Below are 27259 nucleotides of genomic sequence, written 5' to 3'. Positions count from 1 at the left end.
CCACAATTACAATTATATCCAACTTAGAATGCACATAACAAGGGTTAAAAAGGTAAATGATATTTCGATAGGGGCTTCGTGCTTTTAATATAATATAGATAGATAATGTGAATAAATTTTTCCTTATATTTTCACTCTTTCTATTCTACTTTATATGATACTCTTACTAGTTGAGAAGTTGAACAATGGTTTTTTTCCACTACAACATTTTTTAAAAAATCTTTAAAAATTTTAATTATAAAAAGTTGTGTTTGGTAATAATTAATGCCGTTTCCGCTAATCGGATGTTCGAAAGGAGACCAAAATTAGAAGATTTGACAAAATACTAATAGTACTCTGATGCTTTGTTTGCTTATTGTTTAGCAATTCATAGAATAACATTCAGGTAAAAGTTAATACCCCTAGTTAAGATTTTTTTATCAGAATATGGCACTTTTAAGTGTTGGGGTCGGGGTTTCGGCTAGCTGGTGCTTGTATTACTCACTTAACCCAAATATGTAATATTGACTTGGTGGTTAACGAGTTAAGATGAAAGAATTAAGATCAGAAGTTTCATTTTCAAAGTTATTAAAGCATGATTTTTTTGTTCTTGATAATAATGTGTACTTCTTGTGAATCTCAAAAAGTTTAAGACTCTCTAAATCAAAGCCTGAGTTTGTTGTTCTTCCTAATAGTGTGTCGTTCTGCACTAGTGAATCTCCAAAAGTTAAAGACAATGTTAATATCACACTGATATTCCTACCACTTGACCAGAAGAAATTACTTACTCAGCTACAATCTCGTCAACAGATTCAACATTCCGTTTGTACCAAATAATCCAATAAGTTAAAAGGAGCCAACAATTTGCATTTTGAATTTGTAGGCACTTGCTCTCAATTTGGCTACAGCCTACTAAGTGTAAGAGAACATTTAGACAATGACAACACAGGCAAAAGAGAAGAGTTCACCCACAAAAGTAGTTGGGGCATTTTAATACCTCTTTGGCAATGCGTTGAATCCGCAGGGACATAAGCTCCTTACTCAAATTGGTGGCTCTACCCCTTAGCAAATAAGTGTAGCACTGTACAAGTATGACTATACACAAAACTGTCTTTAGCACAACAAAGAGAAGGAAGATGGTAATGCAGGAAATTTTCCTCATATCCATTTATTCTTCTGTTGGTACACAACCTGCAGAGGCCGACTGTTTACAATTGCTTCCTTTGACGACCTTAACAGAATTGAGACTTCTCCTCTGCTGCTCGTTTTTTGAACTCATTACATATCTCAATAGTAGTACATTCATCAGCCTAAAATACTAACTAAAAAGGATTTTATTTCCTTCTTTCCTTTTCTTTTTTTTTCCTTTTCATTTTACATAGTTCAAGTCCCCATACGACGATCCCTATGACCTAATTTCAACTACTGCACTTCGTGCAGCCATTGATTTGGAGATATCTGCCTGTTTCTGAATTGGTTGCGTTGAGTCCCCACTTCGAATGAACCAACTGCTTCCAATCCAGGGTTTTCTTGTGTGCTTCTTTGCATCCACAAGACTTTGCAATCAATTCTCAGTTGCTCTGGCTCTTTTTGAGCCTAGAAACAACCTTCTGTTATTATTACAACAATACCTAACCTGTCAACCTTATTGCTGATTTGTACAAGTTTCAAATCCCTGGACATTAAGACGCTGAAGACACTTGAGACGAGTTATGATCTGCCCAAAAGAAGGGCGCGCTTGAGAATTTCTGCAGGAGAAGAAATGCATTAGTCATTTAATACAAAGAAAAACTGCAGCAATTCTCAGACTGTGCACATCTCAACACTCTTGTGGACACGAACAAGTCTGAAAATCATCTACTCATGAAATAATATCAGAGTTGAATAGACGCACTGATTCCAACAGTCACTTATAATCTCTGCAACTATGGGATCAACAGTTGCAGGAATATCAAGGCGTCTACCCTGAAAACCAACAGCTCCAACGACCTGCATTGAGTTCATCCCTGACCATGGCACTTTAAGAGTTGTCAACTCCCAAAATATTACACCAAAACTGTACACATCGGATCTGCAAACCAGGCAATCAAACTCATTTAATAAAATTCAAAACTAATAACCATAACAAAGTTCAGTGCCATGACGGATATGAATGAAGAGCAAACTTACTTTTCATTGGATGGTTCATTCCTTAAAACTTCTGGTGCCATCCATTCAGCCTGCAATTAATGGAATGCCATTAGCAAATTTGAAGATTTCAGTTTTCTCTTTCTCACCCTATTTAGACATAATCTTTGTCAACTTTTTGTTTTCGTTCTAAATGGGTATGGAGCAGTAGAAAAGAGGCCTGGAAAAGATAGCATAAACTGAGTCATAAAAGTGAACATGCAATCACCGTTCCGGCTGTTGACTTTGAAGAGAGAAATGTGTGGTGCTTCATGCGAGACATTCCGAAATCACAAACCTTCAAGCATGGCAGAAGCATGGATTATTGTAAACAAAAGCTTAGTTCTCACAAATCTTATAGGCTATTATTTACAAGATTCAAGTCAGACGCACCTTAACAACCCAATTTTTATCAACAAGAAGATTCGGAGTCTTCAAATCTCGATGCACAATGACAGGGTTGCTTGTGTGCAAGTAATTCATTCCTTTGGCCTACACGAAGTTGATAATTAGCAAACAGGTAACTAAAACTGAAACAAACCCAGGGATTCACTACCCAATAAATACCACATCAAGTGCCATCCGCATACGCCTTTTCTCATCAATTTGGATATTTGGACGATGCAGTAACCTATATAAACTTCCCCTGCACCAAAAATACAGGTATCAGATACACTTGAGACAAGAAGAGCAAACAAAATTGATATATTACTTAATAGTAACAAACACGATATACTAATAAGCATCTTGGCATCAATAACAATAGAGTTTTATATGATATAAGAGCTTCTTGCATGTTTAAATTGTATACCTATTTGCTCTCTAAAAAGCAAAGAAATAACAAGAGCGTGATTTCGTAAACGCATATACAAAGATTTGAGTGCACACAATGAAAAAGGTACAAGTCACTACTGATCCTGCAACATTGCCCAAAATATCCTGGGACGAGAATGGCTTGAAAAATGTATCCCATGAGCCAAGATTAGAAAGCCAAGGCTAAACATTTAAGAGATGGGCCAACTTTCAATCGTAGCATCTTAGTAATGTGCAAGTAGAAAAGAGTTCTCAACCTTGGCAGGAACTCAGTCAGTATAGAGAGATTTGGGGGGCGAGTTACAGCTCCCATGAAGAGAACAACATTAGGATGTCTCAGCCTCAACATAATTTCAATCTGCAAAACAAAATGCACACAAAGAGTCCTTAAATTTCAGGAAAGCTCATAAAGCACTAAGTACTACTCCACATCACATCTTCGTCTATGTACAACTTACTTCACATTTAAACTGTGCAAGGGCATCACTTGTAATATCCTGATTCATGAATTTCTTCACGGCAACTTCCTGCAATGCGGTAACATTAATTACATTCACTTAAGTTTACAGAAAAAGTGTGTTAAATAACTATAGAATACTACAGTCAACATTCCAGACCACTCTCATGCTACTTGCACAGAGGTGCTGGATGCTAGTCTATTTCTTTAATACTTAAACTATCAGTTCAAAGTAATGGCTGGACAGTGGTCGGACCACATGTCAACTTTCATGGACACCTCCAACCACGAACCATAACACAGATTTGACATGGTACCAGAGAACACAGAAACTACGAAAAAGCTATATTATTCAACTTACCATCTACGTAACTATTAGAGAATGTACATGTCCCACATCGATTCTGTAAACATTTCTAAAGGGATTTATAAAAGTCGTTCGCTATTTTACCAATTACCTTTGTATTTTGAATTGGGTGCTCCAATTCTTTCACATCGTGTTAGAGACATATTTTGATAAACCCATTATTAGAACCTATGTTATCACTCTACGCTTCTTTCAACTAAACCTATTGAACCACTCTGGACTTATCTCTTTCAATCCAATCCACCGAGCCATTATCTACTCTCTGCTGTAGGCACATTCCTTAACATTTGAGCCTTCTCTTTCAACCCCATGTCTATTTCTCATCCTGATGAGCTTACTCTCTCTGATTCGTGCATTCTCTTCAGCCTGTACTCGACCTATTTCTCTGCTCCAAACCCACTCTCTAGTCAATCAAGCAATTTTAATTTCTCAACAGTTAAACCCGTGAAAAAGAAAATCTTCAAGTTGACATGCAGACTTAGGAAACATGTCTCATATCGGCCGACAAGGATTCGCGATGGAGTTTATATATGTCTTAGAACTCTTTTTAATCTAACGTTATGTCACTTGAATTGATGTTTTCGGTCCAAAAACATGAGATTTGGAGACTTGAGTCCCCTGATTATTTGAGAACCTCAGTTGGAGGTTCTAACGACTTAGCTTGGCTTCTTCTATTGTAAGCGTCAACGTGTCCATGATCACCTAACTAAACAAGCTAATTTGTGGATGAAAAGGCCAAGCACATGGAGAGAATGTTGATTTCTAAATTGTGCAGTTATTTTTGTTGATGGACATGTTTTGACCATTCCAGACTTGTTACTTAGTTTGGGTGAAGGCCCGTGCTTAATATACTAAAGATGTTCCCCACTTTAATGATATTTCTAGAATGACTAACTTGAAAAGGAAGGAATCAGACATGTCTACTTATTAGGCACAAGTTCAAGCAGTTATGAAGGAGTTTAATAAGTTGATGCCAGTCATTGCCAGTGTTTAATAAGCAATTAGAACAGCGACAAAAAGGTTCTTAGTTCTCATACTTGATAGGCTTCCAAATGATCTTGACTCAGTGCAAGACCAGATTTTGGCTAGTCCCAATATTCCTACAGTGGATGAGGTGTTCTCCCGCTTATTACCTCTTACTGCTCCTAGCCACACAGTGGTTACCATTTCTAGCATCACAGACAGTAGAGAATCTAGGTGGAAGTTGCTTTGGAAATTCTTGACCTAAGTGCACTCATTGTTATAAAATTGGTTATACTCGTGAGAAGTGATTGGAAGGCTCATGTTGCCCAGATTAATTCCATTGGTATTCCGAGCAATCAGACATTCTCTTTTTCTAAGGCAGAGTTTGAATGACGTCCTCCAGGCCGGTGAGTGAGCAGAAACATGGCCTGTATCTCTCACCCTCCACTCATAGACCTGTGACTCAAGTGCCTCTGATGATATACTTGGTAATGAATCACTTTTTCTACTATCTCCTTTTCAGTCTCTTCCAACAGTCACAGGCTAATGGCACACCGACTATGCTAGAATTGGTCAATCACCTACAACTATGCCCAGTCTTTTTCCAAAAAATTGTATTTCATCCATTCTCCCTAATTCTTCATTATTCTCTAGGATTCTTCATCTTCTACTGAACTTAGTTTGAGGGCATTTAAATAGCTAAATTAAAGAATTAAGTTCTACTTTTCTTTTGTTTTGCTGGAGAAGGATCTTAGAGTGTCTAGGCTTCGGCCAGGAGGGTTCTCGATAAGTTCTTCAAAAAATCTGATTCAGGTCCTAAAATCCTAAAATGAAGAAGATTCTCTTGTTTTGCTTACGTTCTTTTCTTTCTAAAAGAAATATCTGATTAAGTTTAATTTGGGGAGCTAGGCAAAAGAAGTTGAAAACCCAAGTAACAGAAGGGAAACTTTTTAACTGCCCCTTCTTTACTCCTTCTTGCAATAATATCTAAACATCAGGTTTCATATGCTACTTCCATTTTTGGTTTTATACTACTTCGCAATCTCTTCAATCTTAAGGAGGATAAAAGTAGCTCATAAAATTGAAGGTGAATTGGAATGCATGATCTAAGATAAAGAGAGAATGAAAGTGGTTAAAACATTAAGCTAGGTGTAGATTGATTTGGCATAGAGAAACCATCATTACTACATGTACAAGATATTTCCCGTGATGTGAATGTATATGTTTGCATTCTTATCCAAAAAGAAAGTGTATATGTATGCAATCAGGAGCAAATGCATAGGTGAGAGTTAATTTGCAACTTAGGGACTAATGGGAAGAAACGAACTCGTGAAGAAAATAACAGCTTATCTATTAAGCTACATATAGAGACCAAAGAAGAGATCTTATCTTTACTGCATACTATTATCTGAAGGAACAGTTGGTTTGAGTGCTACTGCAAGCCCAATGACTTCTAAATTAGCTTTATCATCTTCTATTCCAAGCATATCACGTAGGAAAACAGAAACTTTATGCAGCAGTGCTGCTAAAATTAAAGTAGACTGGAAACCCTAACTATCCTTCCCCTTAGAATCATGAGAACCACATACGATTCCATGCTGCATTACTTTTTTTTTTTTGAATTGGTAACTATTGTATATATTAAAAACATCAGTACATAGGTTGCACTGAAAACCAAATTTACATGAAGAGGATTAGTAGATGTTCTAATTCGAGACCTAGCAAGATCCTAGTATGTCTATGATTGTCAATGTATCTTCTATGTAAATCTGTTTGCACAAAAAACAAAAAAGAAGAATAGTTAGGTCTATGCTGCATTACTTTTTGTTTCTCTTTTCCTTTGTCATTGTCCTTCACAAATCACATCTTTTGAAATATCTTCAATGAGTAGTACAAGCTACCTAAATATTTTGTCATGTCATTGATTGTACAGAGTGCGCTAAGAAGCGTGTATGCACCCAAATGTAGTGTTAATAGTTCCTACTGTTTCACAATACAAGGAAAAGATTGACAATAGATATATGAATTTTATAATACTCTCCAATTTGAAAGAACTCTTCAGAAAATTAGAAAACTGATCCAAGAAAAACACAAATTCATTCTGCTTTCTTAGGAAAATGGAACATACAGAAAAGGGACTTGTCAAATAGAGCTGATGCACTATGGTTCTTATTCTACTCAGGGTAGACGATGGATATATAAATCAGAAATAAGACTTACTGTGCCATTCCATTCTGCACGGTATACCTCGCCAAATGACCCTGAAAAGTCACCTCAGTGTTATTATGTTGAGCATTCCATCTTAAAGATATTCAGTTTTTCACATTCACTTTAGGCAGAGACAAATAACTAATTTACATGGTAAACTGTAGAAACAAATAATCTGCTTCCTAAAAGTAAGCAAATAAAAGGACGTCAATCCCCATAGGTGAGGGATGGGGGAAATCTGTAGCAAAGTACTAAAAGTCCCTACTCAAACAATATTACTGAAGGCACTCACCCAAAAAATTTTGCCCTGTGAATGAAGTTGTGATAGAGAAATGGGAGTGGCCAGTGACAACAAAGTATACTTATAGAACTGGAGTGTACATAATACCAAAAAAGGGATACTATGATAACTTTTGGTAATAAGATATTGAAAAGGCATTGACATATATAACATCATTCTGTTTCCAGAAATTGGTCCAAATATGAACTGAAGTTGGAATGGCAGTAGTGTATTAATCATGTTAAGAAAGGTGATGCATTCAGCTATTATCAATTAGATGGAGGAGATCCAAAGCCCCAAGAGTTGGCTAAGTAACTAATAGCACATACATAAAATAAAAGATCTTATCATCTGCCAATTCACCCTAACCCAACGTACAAGTTACAATTTGCCAAAAGAATAAAAGCAGTTAAACTAACACAGAAGACAGTTTTGACAAGTACCTAATCTAACAAAATCCTCTAAATACGTCTATTTTACACCTTATTATTCATATAAATTCACCTATGACCTATTAACAGAAATATTCTCAAACTAGGAAATTCTAAAATGAATAAGCCTGAAAACACATAAACTTGGACAAAAGAAAATGACCGACTTTTTTTGTTTATGAACAAGTTTAACAACATCAATAGAAATGGTTTTTTACAGAGCATAAAAATATGATGTTGCTCTATTATCTGAAAACATACTAAATAGCCGAGCAGACACTAGTATGTACACAGTTTTATTTTTATTAAAGGTAATGAAGAAAAACAGTAAACTTTGCATCATTTGGTAACTGCATATGAACTGTCAGCTACATAGTTTAAGAATAACATACAAAACTATTCCGTCTGCCATTTTTCTTCAATCATTTTAAAACAAGATAGCTGTTCATATGTCTACTACAGAAAGGCAAAAGGTGCAAGCTTAAATTTGATTTTAGATATAGCCACCGAGACTTTTTCCAAGGTTGCACTGCCCATCCATGTACAATCACACAAAATGAACTTAAAGAACTTGGTCTTACCAATACCAATACGTTCACCAACATGGAGATCTTCCCATGGAATTTCCCACTCTGCCACCCCGCGTAGCATTGGAAGCTGCTCCTTCTGCACCGTGTAAGACTTGGACTGAATGCAAGTAACTATTTCCCTTGCTTTACTAGCTGATTCTTTGTCTTTGTATGTACAATTGTTATCTGAAATATTTCCAAAATTCTCCCTATAGCATTTATCACCTTCATCAAGCAAGACAACTTTCAGATTGTTCTTTTAGAATGGCGAAAAGTCAAGAAATCCACAAAAAAGGAAATTGAATCTAACTAGGCTAATTTAGGGGATGGAGAATATGAGATAGGGAATAGAGACTATCAATTCTTTTCCAAATTGGAATCCTTCTAAGAAGTCTATGGGATCATATGGATGCTTGTCCCCATTTTGACTCTTGTATGGGGAATCACAATAGGTGTACTAGTAATTGTTTGGTTAGAAAGAGAAATATCTGCAGGAATACAACAACGTATCAGCACACGTTGTTAAATAGAAATTAGGAATGCCCGTCGTTGATAATTTAGTCATCAGCCAGTTGTTCTTGAATGGGCCCATTCAAGGATGTAAAATATCGCAGTGTGATAAAGAATCAACTAAAAAAGATCCCCTAATTCCAATTAGGAACTCATTTCACGAAGATGAATAAAGTAAAATCCAAGAAATGCTCCATCACCAGTTTGGATTGTTTCATCCATTCTACATCTAACAGGTGGGAAACTCTCACCTGAAGTATCATTTAATGCATTGTCTCCAGGTGCAGTAACAGTATACTCCTGTTTGTGCTGCAAAATGCCAGTTTCATAGGTGATGCTGTAAGGGAACTGCATCCCAGTGAAGGCTATAAGAGACTGCTTGTTATTTTCTGAACTTTGTCTAGTATCAACAACCCTATTCTCTGATAATTGATTTTTTCCAGCAACAACTCCTAAAATCAAATCTGATGGTAAATACATTTGACTCTCTGGAAGAACATCTTGAAGTTTAACCTCTGTGTTTTCTGCAGGACCGTTCACATGCTCATAAGCTTCTCTAGCTTGCGTTATCTGTGCCATAGATGTATTATCATGGGAAACTGCTGAAGTGTCGCATAATCTAGTCGATGATGGAAGGAGATTTCCACAGTCATGCTCAAACTGCGTGCTTCCAGGTCTAACTGAACTATTTCCACTACCGCCCTTTGCTTCAATGCAGTAGAAAGCTGGTTCAGCCCTTGAAATCCATGTATTGGCAGTTCCATGAGCAGCAGTAACTGAACCTGATTTCGTCCCAGTTTGTGTGTCAAATACCGGAATTGAAATGATAGTACCACCAGCAGGAAGTGGTGTAACACTGTGCACGTCTACTGCATAACTTTGTAACTGACCACTTGATGCCTCGGTGGGAATCAGGGCACCCGGTGCACCCATTAAATCAATTATATATTCACTGCACGTTAAACCAATAATCATCAGATCCTACTGGAAAATTTCCTAAATTTTCATGGTCGTAATTCTACAGAGAGAAGGTTAAAGAACTAAATAGAAGATAAAGGCAAAAGGACAAATAGCAAATATCCTACATGAAAATAGCAAGCCTTAGACAGTAAACTTTTGACTAATTACTTGACAACAGAAAAGAGATTGTACAGTGGGAAATAAACAGTACTAATTTTTGTTGACAAGTATAAACAATACTTTTTTTATAAGTATAAACAGTACTAAATTTTACAAAGACGCATTTGGGTATGCCTTCATCTACTTGATAACCGAAACAAGAAAGAAGAAAAACTAAAATGGTTATTCTCGCAAAATAATATAAATCGGCAAGTATTAAGTATAGCAGTAGTCTCTGTGCAGAAAGTTCAACAAACTTGTTTCAAAATCAAAAGCAGATCTGCTAAGTCGCTCAAGCAGCTCAATACTTAAAATGAGAACAGGCTAAAAGGAGTGCAGCATCTTTTTCGAAGCTAGCATTTACCCATCTAAAACCCTCTAAACCTTACACCTGCGCTGTATGATTTTCAACAGGGTGTGTCAGAAATAAAACAAAGAAGAAGGAATTGAGAGCGTTAAATCCCACATTGGTTGAGGGAATGGGTTGCGGACTTGGGTAATCCCCCTTCATGAGCTAATTTTTTGGGTTAGTTAGGCCCAAGGTCCATTTCTTCACGTGACATCAAAACCAGACCCATCAATTCATGTTGTTGTGATTCTCATGTTGGGCCCTTGTGTGTTATGTTATTCACGCTCCAGTTGTCCAGTTTTGGGTGTAAGGGGGAATGTTAAGCGCCACATCAGTTGAGGAAATGGATTGTGGTCTCATTATAGGGTCCTGGGGCTAGTTTTTGGAGTTGAGTTAGCCCAAGGTCCATGGATGAAAAGATTTAAAAGAGAGAGATAAAAAAACTCGATAGCCACTGTGAATGCTTTTCTTAGAAATATTACTTTTGAGAAAGCAGAACAAAATCTTAAATAAGTTCAAAACACAAACCGATATTTTCAGCAAACACTATAGTTCACATATACATCCAGGAAATATGCCCATCAAAAAATTGTTTACCTTCCATTGTCAAATTTGATCAAATTAACTGCTCCATCATCAGTGCCAGTATAGTAACTTCCCTTAACGAGCTTGCATGGCAAGTTGATTCTATCAGCAAGTACCTATCAGCAGAGAAAATGATCCATATTGGTTAGAAGCACGAGTCTGGGAAAGACACCAACAGAAATCAGAGAAAAAGGTGGCTCCTTTAGAAAAGAAAACAGCTCAGCAATGAACGAGTACAGAAGAGAAAGTATCATTTACCCTTGGAAGTCAGAAATTTTCCATATTTTCCATTCGATCACAAAAGGAGTAAATACATTGAAAAACAATAGAATTAGCGCTGCTTTTTATTTTGAATAAGATGCCTGATGCCCTTATGCTAAAGCATGAATTTCACCGCTGAACCTAGACAGACATGCAAAGATCTATTTGAAGTAAATAGTGGGTGATACAGATGATAAAATGTGGAAGTTAGCCCAGGAATACTTCGATTCTGGATACTTAAATGGTAATGAGTACCAAATCATTTGATACTGAATCCAACACCGATTTATCCTAAAGCAAGTTAATCATCCATATCAATCTAGTAAAGAAATGTAAGGGAAGATTGAAGCTGTTGTCACCTTAAAGAGTAAGGCCCTATGTCTTGAATGTCCAATATCAAGACAGCCAAGGGGAAGAATGATAGACTTCAACGAAATTCTTAGCTCATAACTCCTTGCAGTCCACCTCTTTGACATTTCTTCTGCATCATTAACAGGACCTCCCATTCTATTAGCAACAAGCTCAGCAATTTTCTCAACTAAAAAACTTGTAACCGGGACCTTCTTCAAAGCTCGGCATTCCCGGGACATGAAGTACACTCTCTCCTCAAGCTGTCGCAGTTCCATATCAGCTGCACGGTTTACTAAGATAACTTCGTAATTAACATTATCCAAAACTGAAACTGCTTTTAGATCCACTAATAAAGGCATCTTCCCCTGAACCACCGCACTGGAATTAATTCCATAAACATCATAGAATCCATCCACCACTTTCTCATCATAATTTACGACATTATAGTTCTGCATTAACACCAAGTAGGAGGTTTAGTACCAATTGAAACTTAAGATGCAAAAATTAAGCAAAAAATACAGGAAACAAAATACTAAATAGAGACAGCCCTAATTCTGCTAAAATTTAAACATGCAAGAGCAGCATGGATCTTGAAATTGTTTTCAGCAAATATAGGTAGCAGGAGATTGTCAAGAATTTTAAGGATCTAAGTATATTCCTCCCCAGAAATAAAGTCCAATTTTGAACACAAGGACATAATCATGTGCAAAACTACACTTCAACATGGCAACAGTAAGTGAAAATCTATTTCTCTGGTGTTACGAACTAAACTTAGTTCAAACTAGTAACGGTAACTGTTTATACACAGACAACGACTGTGTTTATTAATACTTTTATACTGCAGCCTTTGTCAGTGTTGAATGTTCTAATTCAATAGGAGATAGGATCGAGGTAAGAACTAAATATTAAGTGAAAGTGGGTCCAATAAAGAGATAAACTTTAACTTCTTGGTGTATTTACTTCAAAATAATGTAAACATTAATCCAATCCTACCTTTCACTAACATGAAATTAAACACTCTTTTCATTTTAAGAAAGTAAGAACTTTTGGAAGGACCTATAAAGCAAAGCTGGAGCAAAAGAACTGCATGTTATCATTTGCAGAAGCAGCAACTTTAAGAATACTACTATGACACTAACCTGACACTTCAATTGGAGAAGAAAGAAGTCTTAAATTATTCATCACTATTGACATGCATACCACTCAGTCTAAGAATAAGAAATATATTTTCTCCAAAAATTAGACATTAAATTTAGATTAGACATATTTATCAAAAGAAAAAGTTCAGATCAGCCATAACCAATATAAAGGGACTGACATAGTAAAGGAGGCTAAACAAAGCTATCAAAGGGATGTGTGCCATGGCTCGGAATATCCTTCTTTAAAGGAAAATAGGACAACTAGTTGGAAAAAAAGGAGTACATGTTTTGCGTCCGGTCATTACCTTTAATTATCTCCCTCGGTTAGAGGGGGTAGGGAGAAGGGGGATATTGTTTCTTATGGAAGTTAAGATTCTTTCATGGAATGTGAGGGGGATGAATGACCCAAACAAAAGGGTCATCATCAAAGTGGGAGTTAGAGAGTGGGGTGCTAACCTAGTTTGCTTTCAGGAGACAAAAATGGAAGTTTTGTCAGATGTGATTGTGAGGAGTGTCTGGGGAGGTAGTTGGATAAAATATGACTGGGTTCCAGCAGTGGGAAATGCCGGGGGCATTCTTCTAATGTGGGATGATAGAAGCTTGGAGGTAAAGGAGATTAAGAAGGGAGTTTTTTCTTTAGCAGCTCTTGTCAAAGATAGAGTGAGTGGGGATTTGGGGGAGTGTACGGAGCGGTAGGACAAGGGTCCAAGGTTTTTTTTGGGAGGAACTGGCCAATATGATGGGAGAATGGGACATTCCATGGGTTCTGGGGGAGACTTTAACACTATTAGATTCCCGGTGGAGAGATTAGGGTGTAGTATCATTTCGAGGGCCATGGAGGAGTTTTCTGACTTCATCAATGATCACTTTCTCATTGATCTTCCTCTGTCAGGGGAAAGGTTTACTTGGGCCAGGGCGGAGGATTCCAACTCAAGGTCTAGACTTGATAGATTTCTGATATCGCCCTCCTGGGATGAGTTGGTGCCGAATGTGCTGCAGATTCCTTTACCTAGGCTGACTTCAGATCATTTGCCTATCTTGCTAGATGGATGCAGAGGGAGGGGGGTGCGTGCTCCCTTCCGGTTCGAAAACATGTGGTTGAAGGTGCCAGGATTTGGTGACAAGGTGAAAGAATGGTGGACAAGCTACGGGGTATAGGGACACATTCATTCCGTCTTTCGAGGAAACGTAAATTGCTCAAGGGAGATATTATTAGGTAGAATAAGGAGGTTTTTGGGAGGATAAAGGTTAAAATGAAGGAGCTTATGCATGAATTGGGGGATCTAGAGAAAGGAGAAGGGGCGAGGGAGTTAGATGAATCTAAGAAAGAGAGATTGGGGGAGGTTAAGAGGGAAATAGTCGAGTTAGCAATAGCTCAGGAGACTAGTTGGCGGCAAAAATCGAGGGCGTTATGGTTAAAGGAAGGGGATTCGAATACCAAATTTTTTCGCAGGGTGGCGGTTGCAAATCGAAGGAGAAACTTCATAGAGTCCTTAGTGGTGGATGGGGTGAGGATTGAGGGAGAGGAGGAGGTAAAAGGGGTGATAGTGGGGTTTTATGAGAACTTATACAAAGAGGAGTTTAGTTGGAGGCCAACTTTGGGGGGAATAAAGTTCAACCACATAGGGGAGGGAGATAGTGAGTGGCTAGAAAGGGCTTTCGAGGAGGAGGAGGTGCACGAGGCTGTGTCGAGTTGTGCTGGTGATAAGACCCCCGGGCCTGGTGGTTTCTCCTTGGCCTTCTTCCAGCTCTGTTGGAACACCATCAAGGGGGAGTTGATGGAAGCCACTGAATACTTCCATGTGAATGGTGTTTTCGAGAGAAGTATCAATGCTTTTTTTATTACTATTGTGCCTAAGAAAGAAGGTGCATCTTATATCAGTGACTACAGGCCTATTAGTCTCGTGGGGAGCATTTACAAGATCATTTCTAAAGTGCTTTCCAATAGACTCAAGAAGGTTCTTGACGTATCTGTTTCGTCCTCCCAGAATGCGTTTGTGGAAGGTAGGCAGATCCTGGATGCCGCTTTGGTGGCAAATGAACTTGTCGACTCCAGAAGGAAAAATAGAGATCCCGACTTACTATGCAAGTTGGACCTTGAGAAGGCTTTCGAACATGTCAACTGGGAGTTCCTGGATTTCATTATAATGCGGAAGGGGTTTGGGGCAAGATGGAGGGGATGGATCAAGTTCTGCATTTCCTCGGTCAGATTCTCCGTCCTGGTTGATGGTAGCCCGTGTGGTTTCTTTGGCAGCTCCAGGGGTCTCAAGCAAGGAGACTCCCTATCCCCATGCTATTCATTCTAGTGATGGATGCTTTGAGCAAAATGATGGATCGAGCAGCGGGCGGAGGTTTCTTGAGAGGATTCTCAGCTTCGATCGGGGTGCCCAGTGCCCGAAGAGTCTCTCATTTGCTTTTTGCGGATGACACCCTGATTTTCTGTGATGCCAATATGGATCAGTTGACCTACCTGAAGCAAGTCCTGCAGTGGTTTCAGATAGTATCGGGTCTCAAAATCAACCTCGGCAAGTGTGAGATTTTCCCGGTGGGTGAGGTTGCTAACATTGATGCTTTGTCTTATGTTCTCAAATGTAAGTTGGCTCCCTTCCCACTACTTACCTGGGTCTCCCACTGGGCGCTTCGCATAAGGATACTACGGTTTGGAATCCAGTGATCGAAAGAGTTGAAAAAGATTAGCAGGCTGGCAGAAACGGTACTTGTCAAAAGGCGGAAAGGAAGTGCTCATTAAAAACACTTTATCGAGTATGCACACCTATTACTTGTCCATGTTGCAAGCCACTGTGAGCATCACAGAAAAACTGGAGCGGCTTCAAAGGAATTTTCTATGGGATGCAGCGGATGGAACTAGAAAGTATCATCTAGAGAATTGGCGGACAGTCACTTCCCCAAAGAAGTGGGGTGGAGTTGGAGTAAAAGATCTTAGCGTATTCAACAGAGCTTTGTTGGGGAAATAGCCGTGGGGATTCGGGGTAGAAGAGCATGCTCTATGGAGAGAGGTCATAGTAGAAAAGTACGATTCCACGGGAGGGGGTTGGAGGACAAGGCAATCACAACACCTTTCAGGTGTAGCATGTGGAGGAGCATCATGAAGAATTGAGAATCCTTCAATGGCAACATCTCTTATAGGGTGGGAGATGGAAGGAGAATCGGCTTTTGGAATCATAGGTGGTGTGGAAAGGATACTCTGAGGGTCTCCTTCCCCCACGTCTTCAGAGGTTCAAACCAGAAGGAATTGATGGTCCAACAGATTCGTAAGGAGCATGTAGGGGGTAATATGGGACCTCTCATTTAGAAGGAACATGCAAGATTGGGAGATTGCGGAGCTCCAAGATTTATTGACACTATTATATGGGCAAGACATGCCTCAGCCATCTTGTGATTCTTGGAGATGGGGTTTGCGTGGCGATGGTTTGTTCACCGTAAAGTCCTTTTACCAGAGTATGTTGGTGAGAGAGGAGGCCTCTTTTCCATACTCCTCGATTTGGATTCCTAAGGCGCCCACGAAGGTGTGCTTTTTTGCATGGCTAGCAGTGAGGGGAGTGATTTTGACGGCTGAGAATCTGCGAAAGAGGGGAATTACACTTGTTAGTTGGTGCTATATGTGTAAAAGCTCGGGGGAAGAAGTTGATCATCTTTTGTTGCATTGCCCTGTGTCTTCGGCTTTGTGGAGGGCGATCCTGAATCTTTTTGGTGTTCAATTGGTGATGCCAAGCACTGTAAAGGAAATGCTATATAGCTGGGCCGGTTTCCGTAGAAGAAGAAAGCAAAAAGCGTAGAAGTTCGCCCCGTTAGCTCTCATGTGGATAGTTTGGGGGGAGAGAAATAGGAGAGCTTTTGAGGGGATTGAGTCTCCTTTTTCACATCTTAAGAATAGTCTTTTATCTTTGATCACTTTTTGGTGCACTCATATAGCCCCTATTTGTATAGAAGATTGGGCGTCTTTTGTAGAGAATCATGTTCTGATGTAAATTCACTACTTTTTAGTATACTTCTTGTATACGGGAGTTCTCTCCCTTTTGATTAATACAATTTACCTTATCAAAAAAAAAATTATGTCCCTGATCTTTTTAATCTTTCTTTTCCCAGTTAGACCCAACTCCATGAACACCATGTTTCTGATTGTGGTAAAACATCTACATTTCTTTACACAACAAAGACATGCATGCCGTCTTGTAAGCAATGAAAAAAGCTAAACTGGAAACAAACAGAAGCGCTTAATACATGTCTCCTGAGTTTTCAGACATCGTATCTGAACTCCTTGAACTCTTCACGCTTCATAAGTGAATTTTTTTTAACAATCGAGAAATCTCGAGGGCCAAACCAGCGCACAGTTTGAAACTCAGTGGATAATTGGCCCGCTCCTTGCTGCATAAGTTTATTATGGTCACGGTAAGAAAGGCTTAATGGAACTGGGGTATTGGCTATTGGTGGTGCATTTGGCTAGAGAAAAATGGCAATATTATAAAGCAAGAACCCTGTTCAATCACCTCTATGACAAACTAAGTGGATTTGTGTTCAAAAACAACCTCTTGTGCTTGCCTTAGGCTTTGCTATGCCTTTTAGGCTGGTCGGCTAATTAAATGCTAGCGTCAATGAGAATGATTATACAATGTGTCGAGATGTATGATCATCTCATCAAAAAGTTTGTCAGAGAGCTCACTTTAATTACTTAATTATGTCTTCAACACACTCTCTTACATACAAACCTAACTCTTTTTGTTGGTCTAGGTGCCTGAACATTTTGTTAGATAATGAGTGGAGGTAAGACTTGAACTCAAAATCTGTCTATGAAACCATGTAGAATTCTGTTATCATCTCATCTAAAAATTTAAAGAAATGAACCTTCACCTAACTCAACCATAAAAGTTAACTCATGAGGTGAGGATTGTTCAAGATCATATATAAAGAGACAAACAACTCATTTCCTTACCCAATATGGAACACTTTAACACCCCTTCACACGCTCAAGATCAGACATCTGGAGCAAGAATAATTGAAAACGGGAGCCCAGCAGTGGGAAACACAACTACAGGGATGAGTTTGGCTCAAATATCATGTTGAAGAGTGTGACTATCTCATCTAAAACTTTAAAATGTTAAGAGAGAACTCGCTTTTAATTACTTAATTGTGTCTACAACATAATAAATCTGGGGAAAGAGTGAGAAAATGTAGACTTTAAAGACTATACAAGGGTGACACCGAACAAGTTTGGATTTATGCTCAATAGATTATAACATAGGCTATATTTTCACTAAGAAGTATGGTAACTCACAGGGAGAGTAAGTAGAATCTCCAAATGTTATTAATTGACCCAAAAGAAAAGTATGATAAAGTGTCGGAAAAAGTCCTCTAACGGGTACTAAAGAAGACATAATTTCATGTTAAGTACATAAATATCATAAAGGTTTTATGCAAACGGGTTGTCATGAGCGCTAGAAGTAGCAAAGCGGATATATGTGAGTTCGGAGTTCCCCATAACCGTTGGTTTAAACCAAGAATCTATTTTGAACTCACACTTGTTTACTCTAGTTATGGATGAACTAACCAATAGTACAATATGATTCCATCATTTTTACTATTTGCATACAGTATTGTGTTGAATATGATCAGTGAGAATACATACAGCCGTCTCCAACTTGTTTTGGACTAAGCATAGTTGTTTTGTTGTTGCAAACAATAACGTGTTAATTGATGGAACTAACAAGGGAGTCAATCAAAGGCTTGAACTCTGGGGAAACAATCTAGAGTAAGAGTTTAGGATAAGTAAAAGTACAACAACAAACCCAGTGTAATTCCACAAAAGGGGTTTAGGGAGGGTAGTGTGTACGCAGACCTTACCCCTACCTCGTGAAGATATAGAGGTGGTTTCCGATAGCTCCTCGGATCAAGGAAAAAAATAAATAGTGTTGAAAAAGAAATACAATAGTAGGGAAACCACGAAAAAAAAAACAGGAACAATAGCAAAATAATAAGATAATGAAGCAAAAGAAGCAACAAGTAGTAATAGAAATCTAAGAATAAGGAAATACAAGAAAATTACTAATACTACTGGTATGAGAAAAATACGCTCGACTACCTACTAACTCTCTATCAAAATTCCCGACCTCCATACCCTCCTATCAAGGATCATGTCCTCGGTAAGCTGAAGATTTGGCATGCCCTGTCTTTCACCCTCCCCAATACTTCTTTGGCCTACCTTTACTTGTCGTTTGACCCACCATAGTCAACCTCTCACACTCTGGGGAATCTATGCATCTTCTCTTCACATGCCCGAACCATCTCAGTGTCACTTCCCCCATCTTGTCCACCACAGAGGCGACTCTCACCTTATCCCGCATATCCTCATTCTTAATCCTATCTCCTAGTGTATCCACACATCCATCTCAGCATCCTCATTTTAGCTACTTTCAGTTTCTGGACATGAGAATTCTTGACTGGTCAACACTCCTCCTCATACAACATAGTCGGTCTAACAACTACTTTATAGTATTTACCTTTAAGTCTTGGTGAAACACTCTAGAGTAAGAGTTTACGATAAGTAGAAGTAAGAAAATATATATGCACCGGAAGCTTAGCCAACATGTAAGAACAAAATTAACGTGAGATTAGATACGATTGCATTCCACGAATGTTGATTGGTTATGTTTAGGCAGACGCCTAAACATAGTGAAGCCTTCAATGAAGTGCCTTCTAAATGAAGGCGTAAGGGCATCTCAAGGAACCTCTGACAATGCTAATTTATACAAATGGGAGGAACTATGAAGTAGATGAGATGATGGAGAATATTACCTGCAAATATTTGGTGGACAATTTGGAGGGAAAGAAACTCAAGATATTTTGAAGGAATTAGCAGCCCAGTGTTATCAAAGGCGCGCTTAAGCCCTGAAGTGAGGCTCAAAACATGTTGAACGCTTCGCCTCGCTTAGCGGGCGCTTCAGTGTTGTCATCAAGGCTCTAAAACATACTTTTCCTTGCCAATGAGCGTAATTCGAAAGAGGCGACACTAAATAATTAATATTTCACTTTATCGTAAATTTTCTTTAATTTTTTTGTCCGTATATTTAGTATTCAAGCTTATAGATATTAGTCTTAGACTACACATACATATCTGTAGTTTTTCTCCGTTTGCGCCTTTCTTCATTAAAGCCCACACTTTATTTGCGCTTTGCGTTTAAAGCCCCAACAGACCTTACTTAGAGGTTTTTTGCGCTTTGCGCCTTTGATAACACTGTAGCAGCCCAAATCAGAAAATCACGATGAGTTGTCTGTTCTTTTTTATTTTTGTTGTAAAGAATAAATCATGGAAGAGGCAGAATTTTTATTAGACATTATTGAATCCTTGTAAAAAGATTAAGGATTACTTTTGCTTTTTGAATCGTAAATATCGTTCCTAGCACAGTCTTTGTGCTGGAGATTTATAAAACACTGTTACCTTTCTCAAAAAAAAATGTACTATAATCTAAACTTAGGTATTAGTAATATCACTAATAGCCCAACTAGCTTGAGATATATGCATAATTGTTGTCATCATTGTATTAGAAGGATTTATCACTTCTGACAAAATAGAGTCAATTGAAGTTGTGTTTACCTAAGTTAAATAATGAGAGGAATATGTAATCTATATATATATATTAAAAAGAGAGACAAAGACACCATATTAAGCCAAGTGGCAGCATAGTAAAAAGTCATTTGGCAATTTTAGGACAAAAAAAATACGTATTCATAAGATTAAGCTAAGTGTCAAGATACTACAAAGCCACTTGATAAATTTTACAATTATTCATGAAAAAATGTTAAGCACCCATAAAAAAACCAAGATGTAAATAATATACAAAGTATTATTTATAAATTAAGACAAATTGAAGAATATGAATAATAGAAGGCTTCTCTAATTAGACTTTTGAACAAAATAATGGAGTAAAATGTTTCTCTCTTTATACTTTTGATGAATTCAAAATTACAACTTAATAAAAAATAAATAAGGGTATTTTAATTATAAGTAAAATACTAAATGGGAAAACTAATCCTATAGCAGTAGGAAATTATAATATACAAAGTATTATTTATAAATTAAGACAAATTGAAGAATATGAATAATAGAAGGCTTCTCTATTTAGACTTTTGAACAAAATAATGGAGTAAAATGTTTCTCTCTTTATACTTTTGATGAATTCAAAATTACAACTTAATAAAAAATAAATAAGGGTATTTTAATTATAAGTAAAATACTAAATGGGAAAACTAATCCTATAGCAGTAGGAAAAATGTACAGAAAGAGAAAATAATTATAATATTTGAATATTTATAATTTAAATTGATTGAAAAAATAATGTAATCACTCAAAAAATTTACTGATAAATTTAGACAATTGAAGATTTTTGAATTGTACAAAAAGATTTGATACTATTTCGAAAAATTTTGTGTTAAGTGTCATCACTATAACATATCAAGTTTAAATTTTTAGGACAAAACTCCAACAAAAGTTTCAAAATTATTTTAAAATAGAAGATAGAAAATTAAAATAAAAAATTAAACCTGCCAATTCTAAAAAATTAATACTTCCTCCCACATTTGTTTGGCAGTTTTTTGATTTATTTATTAAACCTTCCAATGCAAAAAGAAATATAATATTTTTTCCCACGTTTTTTGTGTTGCAGTTTGTAATGTATTTATATACTTAACATTTTTTACACAGAAACAAGAGGACGGAAAAAACAAATCACCAGAAAATTCAACCTCACGATTGATATCTTCCAAAATGCGGGCTTGGAACAACAATTCTATCCTACCTCCATGATTGATTCTTATTCCTGTTCTCCTATGCAAATAATTATTTATGCGGTTTCTTCTTTCAAGTATCCACATTAAGCCAAGTGACAGCCTAATAATAAGTCACTTGGCATTGCTCAAGACAATTGGTGATATTAGGATAAGATAAATAAATAATATAATAAAATTAGTTAGTTTAGAATTAGTGCGGTTAATTTTGCTAATATAGTTGTGAAATGCAGCATTTCTACTTATACTAGACGTGAAAGTTCTTTTTATGATTTTTGTTGCTAAGTTATGTGGAAGTTGGATGTAATTTTGTAACTATCAACACAAAAATCTGCAAAAACTATTCAAGCGGCAAAATGCCTAAAAAGTTAATTAACATTTAAATTTCAAAAGATAAGTAATTAACCTTATCCCTAGAAAACATCTAACCCCAAAACCCACGTCTTTTAAAAAAATATATTTATTTCCCTTGACTCCATCACCAATGTCCTCTTAACTAAAAACCTATTATTCTATGATCCGAAATACGCCAGCAAATTTCAGCATTCTCGCAAACGGTGACAATCGGTACGAACAATATAAAAATGGAATTGTTCACCATAGCAAGGTTTTTTGGTCGGCCAAAGTATTCTCCAAGGGATATAAATCTATCAAAAGAAGCAACTTTTCAACCTATTAATTATATTATTACTGATCTGTTTTCGTATTTTTACACCAACATTTATCAGTCAATGGGTTTATATAATAATATTATCTACTAGTTCATTGAAGAAAGCAAAAAGATGATAACTATTTTTAAACATTTTAAATGCAAACTTTATCTTGATTTTTTTCAGTTTCTTCAAGTACTTAAATAATAAAATTGTAATTCAAGAAAAAATAGTAGAATTTAGATAGACTTAAATGTATGGATATCAAGTGCATTTACACGTCCATAAAATAATATCATTTACATGCTTCTTTGTGTGTATCGTATTTTTCAAGTAATATTTTCTCATAAAAATTGTATTTACTATTCTCCGTGCAACGCGCGGGTATGAATACTAGTTTCAATTAAAAATAGACCAAAATAAGCTCCCATTTAACAAACCATGCAGACACACAAAATTAGACATCTCAACAAGAGCATAGGTTTCAACATTTGCACACCCCTACCATTTTTCTTTTTATTCTTTTTGTTCTTTTGGTGTAGAGGAGCAGGTTGTCCTACAGGTGGGTTGATGCCAAAGTAGAAGGACTAGTGCATGGCGAAGATGATATAAGTGCTTTAAGTGATATGAGTTCATAGCCAAAAGTAATATAACACAACTTCAGAACTAAATTAAGTTTATAGCTAGATTTTCCGCAAACTAATTCTTTGGCCAATAAGTTTTAAGTTTACAAGGTAGAGCATTTTTAATGAGGGAATCTAAAACTTAAAAGTAACCAGATCCCAATTGATTGATGCATTAAAAGGGACATCTCACTTTTTAGAGGGTAGCCATTTGAAATGGCCAATTTAGCCTAAAGGCTTTGGACGAAAGCAATTATAGCAACTAAGAAGACTCCAAAGTTCATCCACTATATTAGTAGCGCTATCCCATGATTTAAATGTGGTATTGCACTTATTAATCTTGAAAACTCAAAAATAGTACCTAAGGAACTCCTAGAAGCATAAGACCAACTATGCAAAAGGTTATACATAGAAATGTTTATATCAATCTTCTAGTGCTTACTTGTGATGATTCAACCTGCAAGCACCAACGTTTACCATATCCATGTACCATACACTTCAGAGAGGAGGATCAAGTACATCGACATGCACCAATACCCAATACTTGTACCTATGTAGATTACAAATTGGAGTCCCAAGGATTTGATTGAAGATCTTTGAGATTATTTTAGATTATTATTGCCTAAATCAATCTGAAATAGTGAGTAAACCAACCTTAGGCTTGGGTAATATGTTTTTAATGTTCAAAAATTTGAATTTCAATCAAATTGAATCATTTGAACCTACTTTACAAAATTCACTGCTCCTAATAGTTCTAGCCAAAAAGACTAAGGTAGAGAATGTCATATGTTTAACATAACTAAGTCAAACCCACATGCCCCTAGGCTTTTGTCGTAAGAATAAATCATGTGAGTGCACCCCCGGGATTAGTCGGGAGGCTCTTAGAGACTCGGACACCCGGTGCAAATCAAAAAAAAAAAAAAAGAATAAATCATGTGATGTAGGTTAGGCGCACATCACGAGCTTGAACTATGCCACAATTTCACAAATAAAAGCCTAATATTTAAGTGGAGAAGGGTAGAGAGGTGAGCATTATCCACCGAGTTTCAAAATGTGTGCCACTGGCCAAGGGATATTTTTCAGTTATCAAAAGGATAAACTAAGTCAAACCCACATGAAGATACTAGGCGTCGCTAAACATAAATACCTAATAAATTCTACATTCTAGATAACGCCTAATTAAAATGGTTCATAAAGCATCTATTTAGTTCCATGAAATGATTGTGTTGTCACGAAAGATGAAGAATGTAATTTAAATTGACCTCCAAGCTTATATTGTTAATTGTTTTTTTATCAGTATATTTTTAATTGTTACAAGGGGCTGTTTGACTATACTAAATCTGAAATAACCTCTACAGGTTCATATTTATGAGTACTCAAATGATCTAATTTCGGAGCTGAAACATTAAGAAGCATTGGCTGCACGTTACTTTTGAATGTAAAGTGTAGCTATCTCCTTCTATGTACAAAAGGAAACTCGGAACCAAAATGTTAAGTTTTGTTCACTTCTTAATATCTGACATACTTATAAGCTTTTAGCATCTGTATATTTTCAAACAATCTTTTAAAAACATTAACATACTAATTTACTTTAAAGACATGTTATTTTGTTAGGCTGGCTATTTTTAATTTTAGTTATGAATCAAGTTGTTTTCACTTAAAACTTGTAAAGCATTTTTAGTGGAATGTAATACATGCAATTGTAAGTTTCAAATCGGGTTAATAAAACACCACCAGTGATAGTCAAATAGCTAGAAACTACTTTTGTTGCTTTATTGCAGAATTCACAATTAAAGGATACTTTATCAAAAAAGTATTTGAATCCAACCAAAAAATTAAGAGTCGTGCATAGGTGGGGGTTCTCATTAATGGCTCAATAAAATACAAAATGTAGGTGGATGGATAACGCTTCAATTAACACGACAACGATTACAAGATAGAGCATTTATAATGAGGTAATCTAAAACTTAAATGTAACAAGATCCCAGTCGATTGATGCATTAAAAGGGATATCTAACTTTTGTGGAATCTACTATCTAGTTACTTGAAATAGCTAGTTAGCCTAAAGGCTTTGGAGGAAAGTGATTAATAGCAACTAGATCAACCCCATAGTTCATAGTTGGAACCTACACTCATTGTCTTCTTATAGGGGATACTAAAAGATTTTATACGAGGCGATATTAAAGGGAAATAGATTGAATTAAAAGGTTTTTAGGACAAGACACGTACACAAAACAAAAATTAGATGTTGCTACAAGAATGTAGGTTAAAATCCATTCAAGATGCATTCCCCGGGGTCGGTGGGATTGATGCTTACATCATACATCTAAGCAAACACAAGGAACATGGGTAAGGTGGAGATGAGGTCTGTGTAGCTAGAGCACTTACAATGAAATGAATAGAGCTTCAAATATAAAGCCTAATTTCCAATTTTAAGATAATTTAATTGGCTGTCAAGTTCAAATTTCTGGGATTTATAGCTTGATCCTATTACCAGAGGCCTATGATTTAGATGCTATCTAGAAGCACAAGTTCAAGCAGCCCAATTATGAAAGACGCGTATAGCCGAGTAGTATCGGTGGGGTCTTTCGTTCAATAGGTGTGATTTGATTCTCACTATCCCCTTACCTTGTCCCCTAAATAATAACAAAAAAGGTCAGGCAGTCTAATTTTAGATAATTTATGTGGCCAATTAGGAAGAAGCAGAGTTTCAGTATTTTTTCCATCCATAAGCAAAAATGTTGAAATTAAACCTAAATTGAGAATTTGCAAAAGCAATAAGGAAAACCAAAAGGATGATTGATTCATACCCAATAACGAAGTGAAAGGAACTCAACAGGATTTTCCAAAGGGGAACAGCCCAAGCTAATCTCTTGTGCAGCTTTGATCTGGGCCGTTTCTGGATCTTCACGAGAATTCGGGTCAGAAACACTGATCGCCAAAGCCAATTGAACCTGAAACTCCTCCTCAAAGTAATTAAAGTCAGCAGAATCTGAAACCGAACCCGAATTCGACTCAGCCGCGGCTCTAGCCAATGCGGATGAAGTTGACCCAGATTGTGTCGGGGACACAGATGAAGTTGACCCAGATTGCTCAAACCGGTTCGTTGTTTGCTGATTCGGATCAAGCAAAGGCGGAGGAGACTGATGAGGTGGAGGAGGAGGGGTGTGATGAGGAGGGTGGTGGGGATGCTGATCGGCTACACCACCGCCGATATGAAGTTTACGGAGTAAATGCTTCATTTTGGACATGGTGAAGTATCATGGAAGGGAGAGAACAAAAAAAGACTCAATTTTTAAGAGAATTTGGGGATATGAGGAAAAGGGGTGGGTAGAAAAAGGGGGTTTGGGTTGGGGTGGGGAGAAGAAGGAAGATTCGGTTAAATTTGTACAGTTCTTGAGTTGCTAGTACTAAACTCAAACTCTTGTTCTTCAAGCTAAGGAGAGAGAGAGAGAGAGAAGGGAAAGGGGATGGTGGTGGAATTAATTCACTGCTCCGTATTTTTTTTTCCTCTTCCCTCCAATAAGAGTTACAAGTGTAGTTTGTACATAGTCTGTCTTTATTTAAAATTGAAGTCAATACACACCTGTTGTGGGGAGTTTTGGTTTTGGAGGTTGCGAGAGTGGGGGAAGGTGTTTAGATGAGGACAAAAAAAGGCCTGAAGGTAGAGATTGTGGTTGATGGAATTTCATTCATCCATCCTAGTAGTAATGAACAAATGATCTAAGGTCGTACATCATTTGAGTTTCTCTATGTTTCTTTTTTCACCTTTAGGTCCATATTTATGCCCAAAACTTTATTTTTTGTCATTTTCTTAACTAGTATGTGTTGTTATAAGGTTCCTTTGATGACCTCCAAGAAATTGGAACGGAAAAATATGCGTTGCTATAAAATTATCATAACTTAATTTAGAGTAAGTGTCAACTCGAAGGTAGATGCTAGGACGTTGCAAGGAATGACTTATAGTAAAATCTGAGCTCGTTTGGCCTTGCAAGCACTTATTAATATGCGTTTTTTCCTTTATTCATGGTTGATATATTCTGGCACCTTAGGTGTATAGGAACCACACAAATCTATTCTGGAATCGGTATTTAAACTCTACTACGACAACAATATGATAGGGCAGGTCTGGTAAAAAAAATAGCTCGACCAAGATGATAAAAAGTTTAACACCTTCCATTCGCATTTCTCCTTTTAATATGAAAACAAAAAAAATTAGAAGGTCATATTATTCAAACCTCTAATCAAACATCTTTTTTTTTTTCACTTTATATCTCGAATCATGGAATTACTATTTATGGTGAAGTTAATGTACCTCTTAGGCTACCTTTGCATGTTATGGTATACCTTCGAGCATAAACACAATCACCACAGCTCTTATTGATGTCGATATTACCGCCAAGAAAAATCATATGTGGTCAAGTCAACTTCGACAAGATATAATCATCACTGCTTTTGGCCATTGTTATCTGCCAACGACATGTTATAGTTGTGTCATTACCAACAAGGCCACAACACTCTGAATCACGAAAAAGGAAAAAAATGAGACTTGAGAGCTTTCATTATATATAGAGAACATGAAGAATAAAAATGAGAATGAAGGCCACAACTAGTCAAATCGTGATTTGCATGTACACTCA

The 27259-nt window shown here is 36.9% G+C and overlaps 1 protein-coding gene across 1 annotated transcript; it reads right to left on the bottom strand.

The window, feature by feature from the left end:
• Positions 1-1122: 1122 nt before the first annotated feature.
• On the bottom strand, positions 1123-26374 carry LOC107802748 (putative serine/threonine-protein kinase SIS8). The gene is made up of 14 exons (XM_016626306.2): positions 25430-26374; positions 11417-11857; positions 10809-10912; positions 8995-9695; positions 8246-8458; positions 6966-7006; positions 3417-3485; positions 3216-3316; positions 2713-2791; positions 2539-2637; positions 2375-2443; positions 2149-2198; positions 1874-2050; positions 1123-1727 (listed from the first exon to the last, which is right to left on the bottom strand). The coding sequence occupies exons 1-14, from the start codon at positions 25868-25870 to the stop codon at positions 1625-1627; spliced, it is 2688 nt and encodes an 895-aa protein (XP_016481792.2). The 5' UTR covers positions 25871-26374; the 3' UTR covers positions 1123-1624.
• Between the last annotated feature and the right edge of the window lie 885 nt (positions 26375-27259).

This window comes from Nicotiana tabacum, chromosome 1 (assembly GCF_000715075.1).
Source record: "Nicotiana tabacum cultivar K326 chromosome 1, ASM71507v2, whole genome shotgun sequence".
Classification (NCBI taxonomy): Eukaryota; Viridiplantae; Streptophyta; class Magnoliopsida; order Solanales; family Solanaceae; genus Nicotiana; species Nicotiana tabacum.
This window is presented reverse-complemented; position numbering and strand designations above follow the sequence as displayed.

Excerpts from the sequence above, each read along its gene's own strand:
- LOC107802748 (XM_016626306.2), bottom strand. The coding sequence starts at position 25,870 with ATGTCCAAAATGAAGCATTTACTCCGTAAACTTCATATCGGCGGTGGT. Across the intron at positions 10,913-11,416 it reads ATAGGGCCTTACTCTTTAAG|GTACTTGCTGATAGAATCAA; the intron begins GTGACAACAGCT and ends CTCTGCTGATAG. Across the intron at positions 2,199-2,374 it reads CAAAGTCAACAGCCGGAACG|GCTGAATGGATGGCACCAGA; the intron begins GTGATTGCATGT and ends CATTAATTGCAG.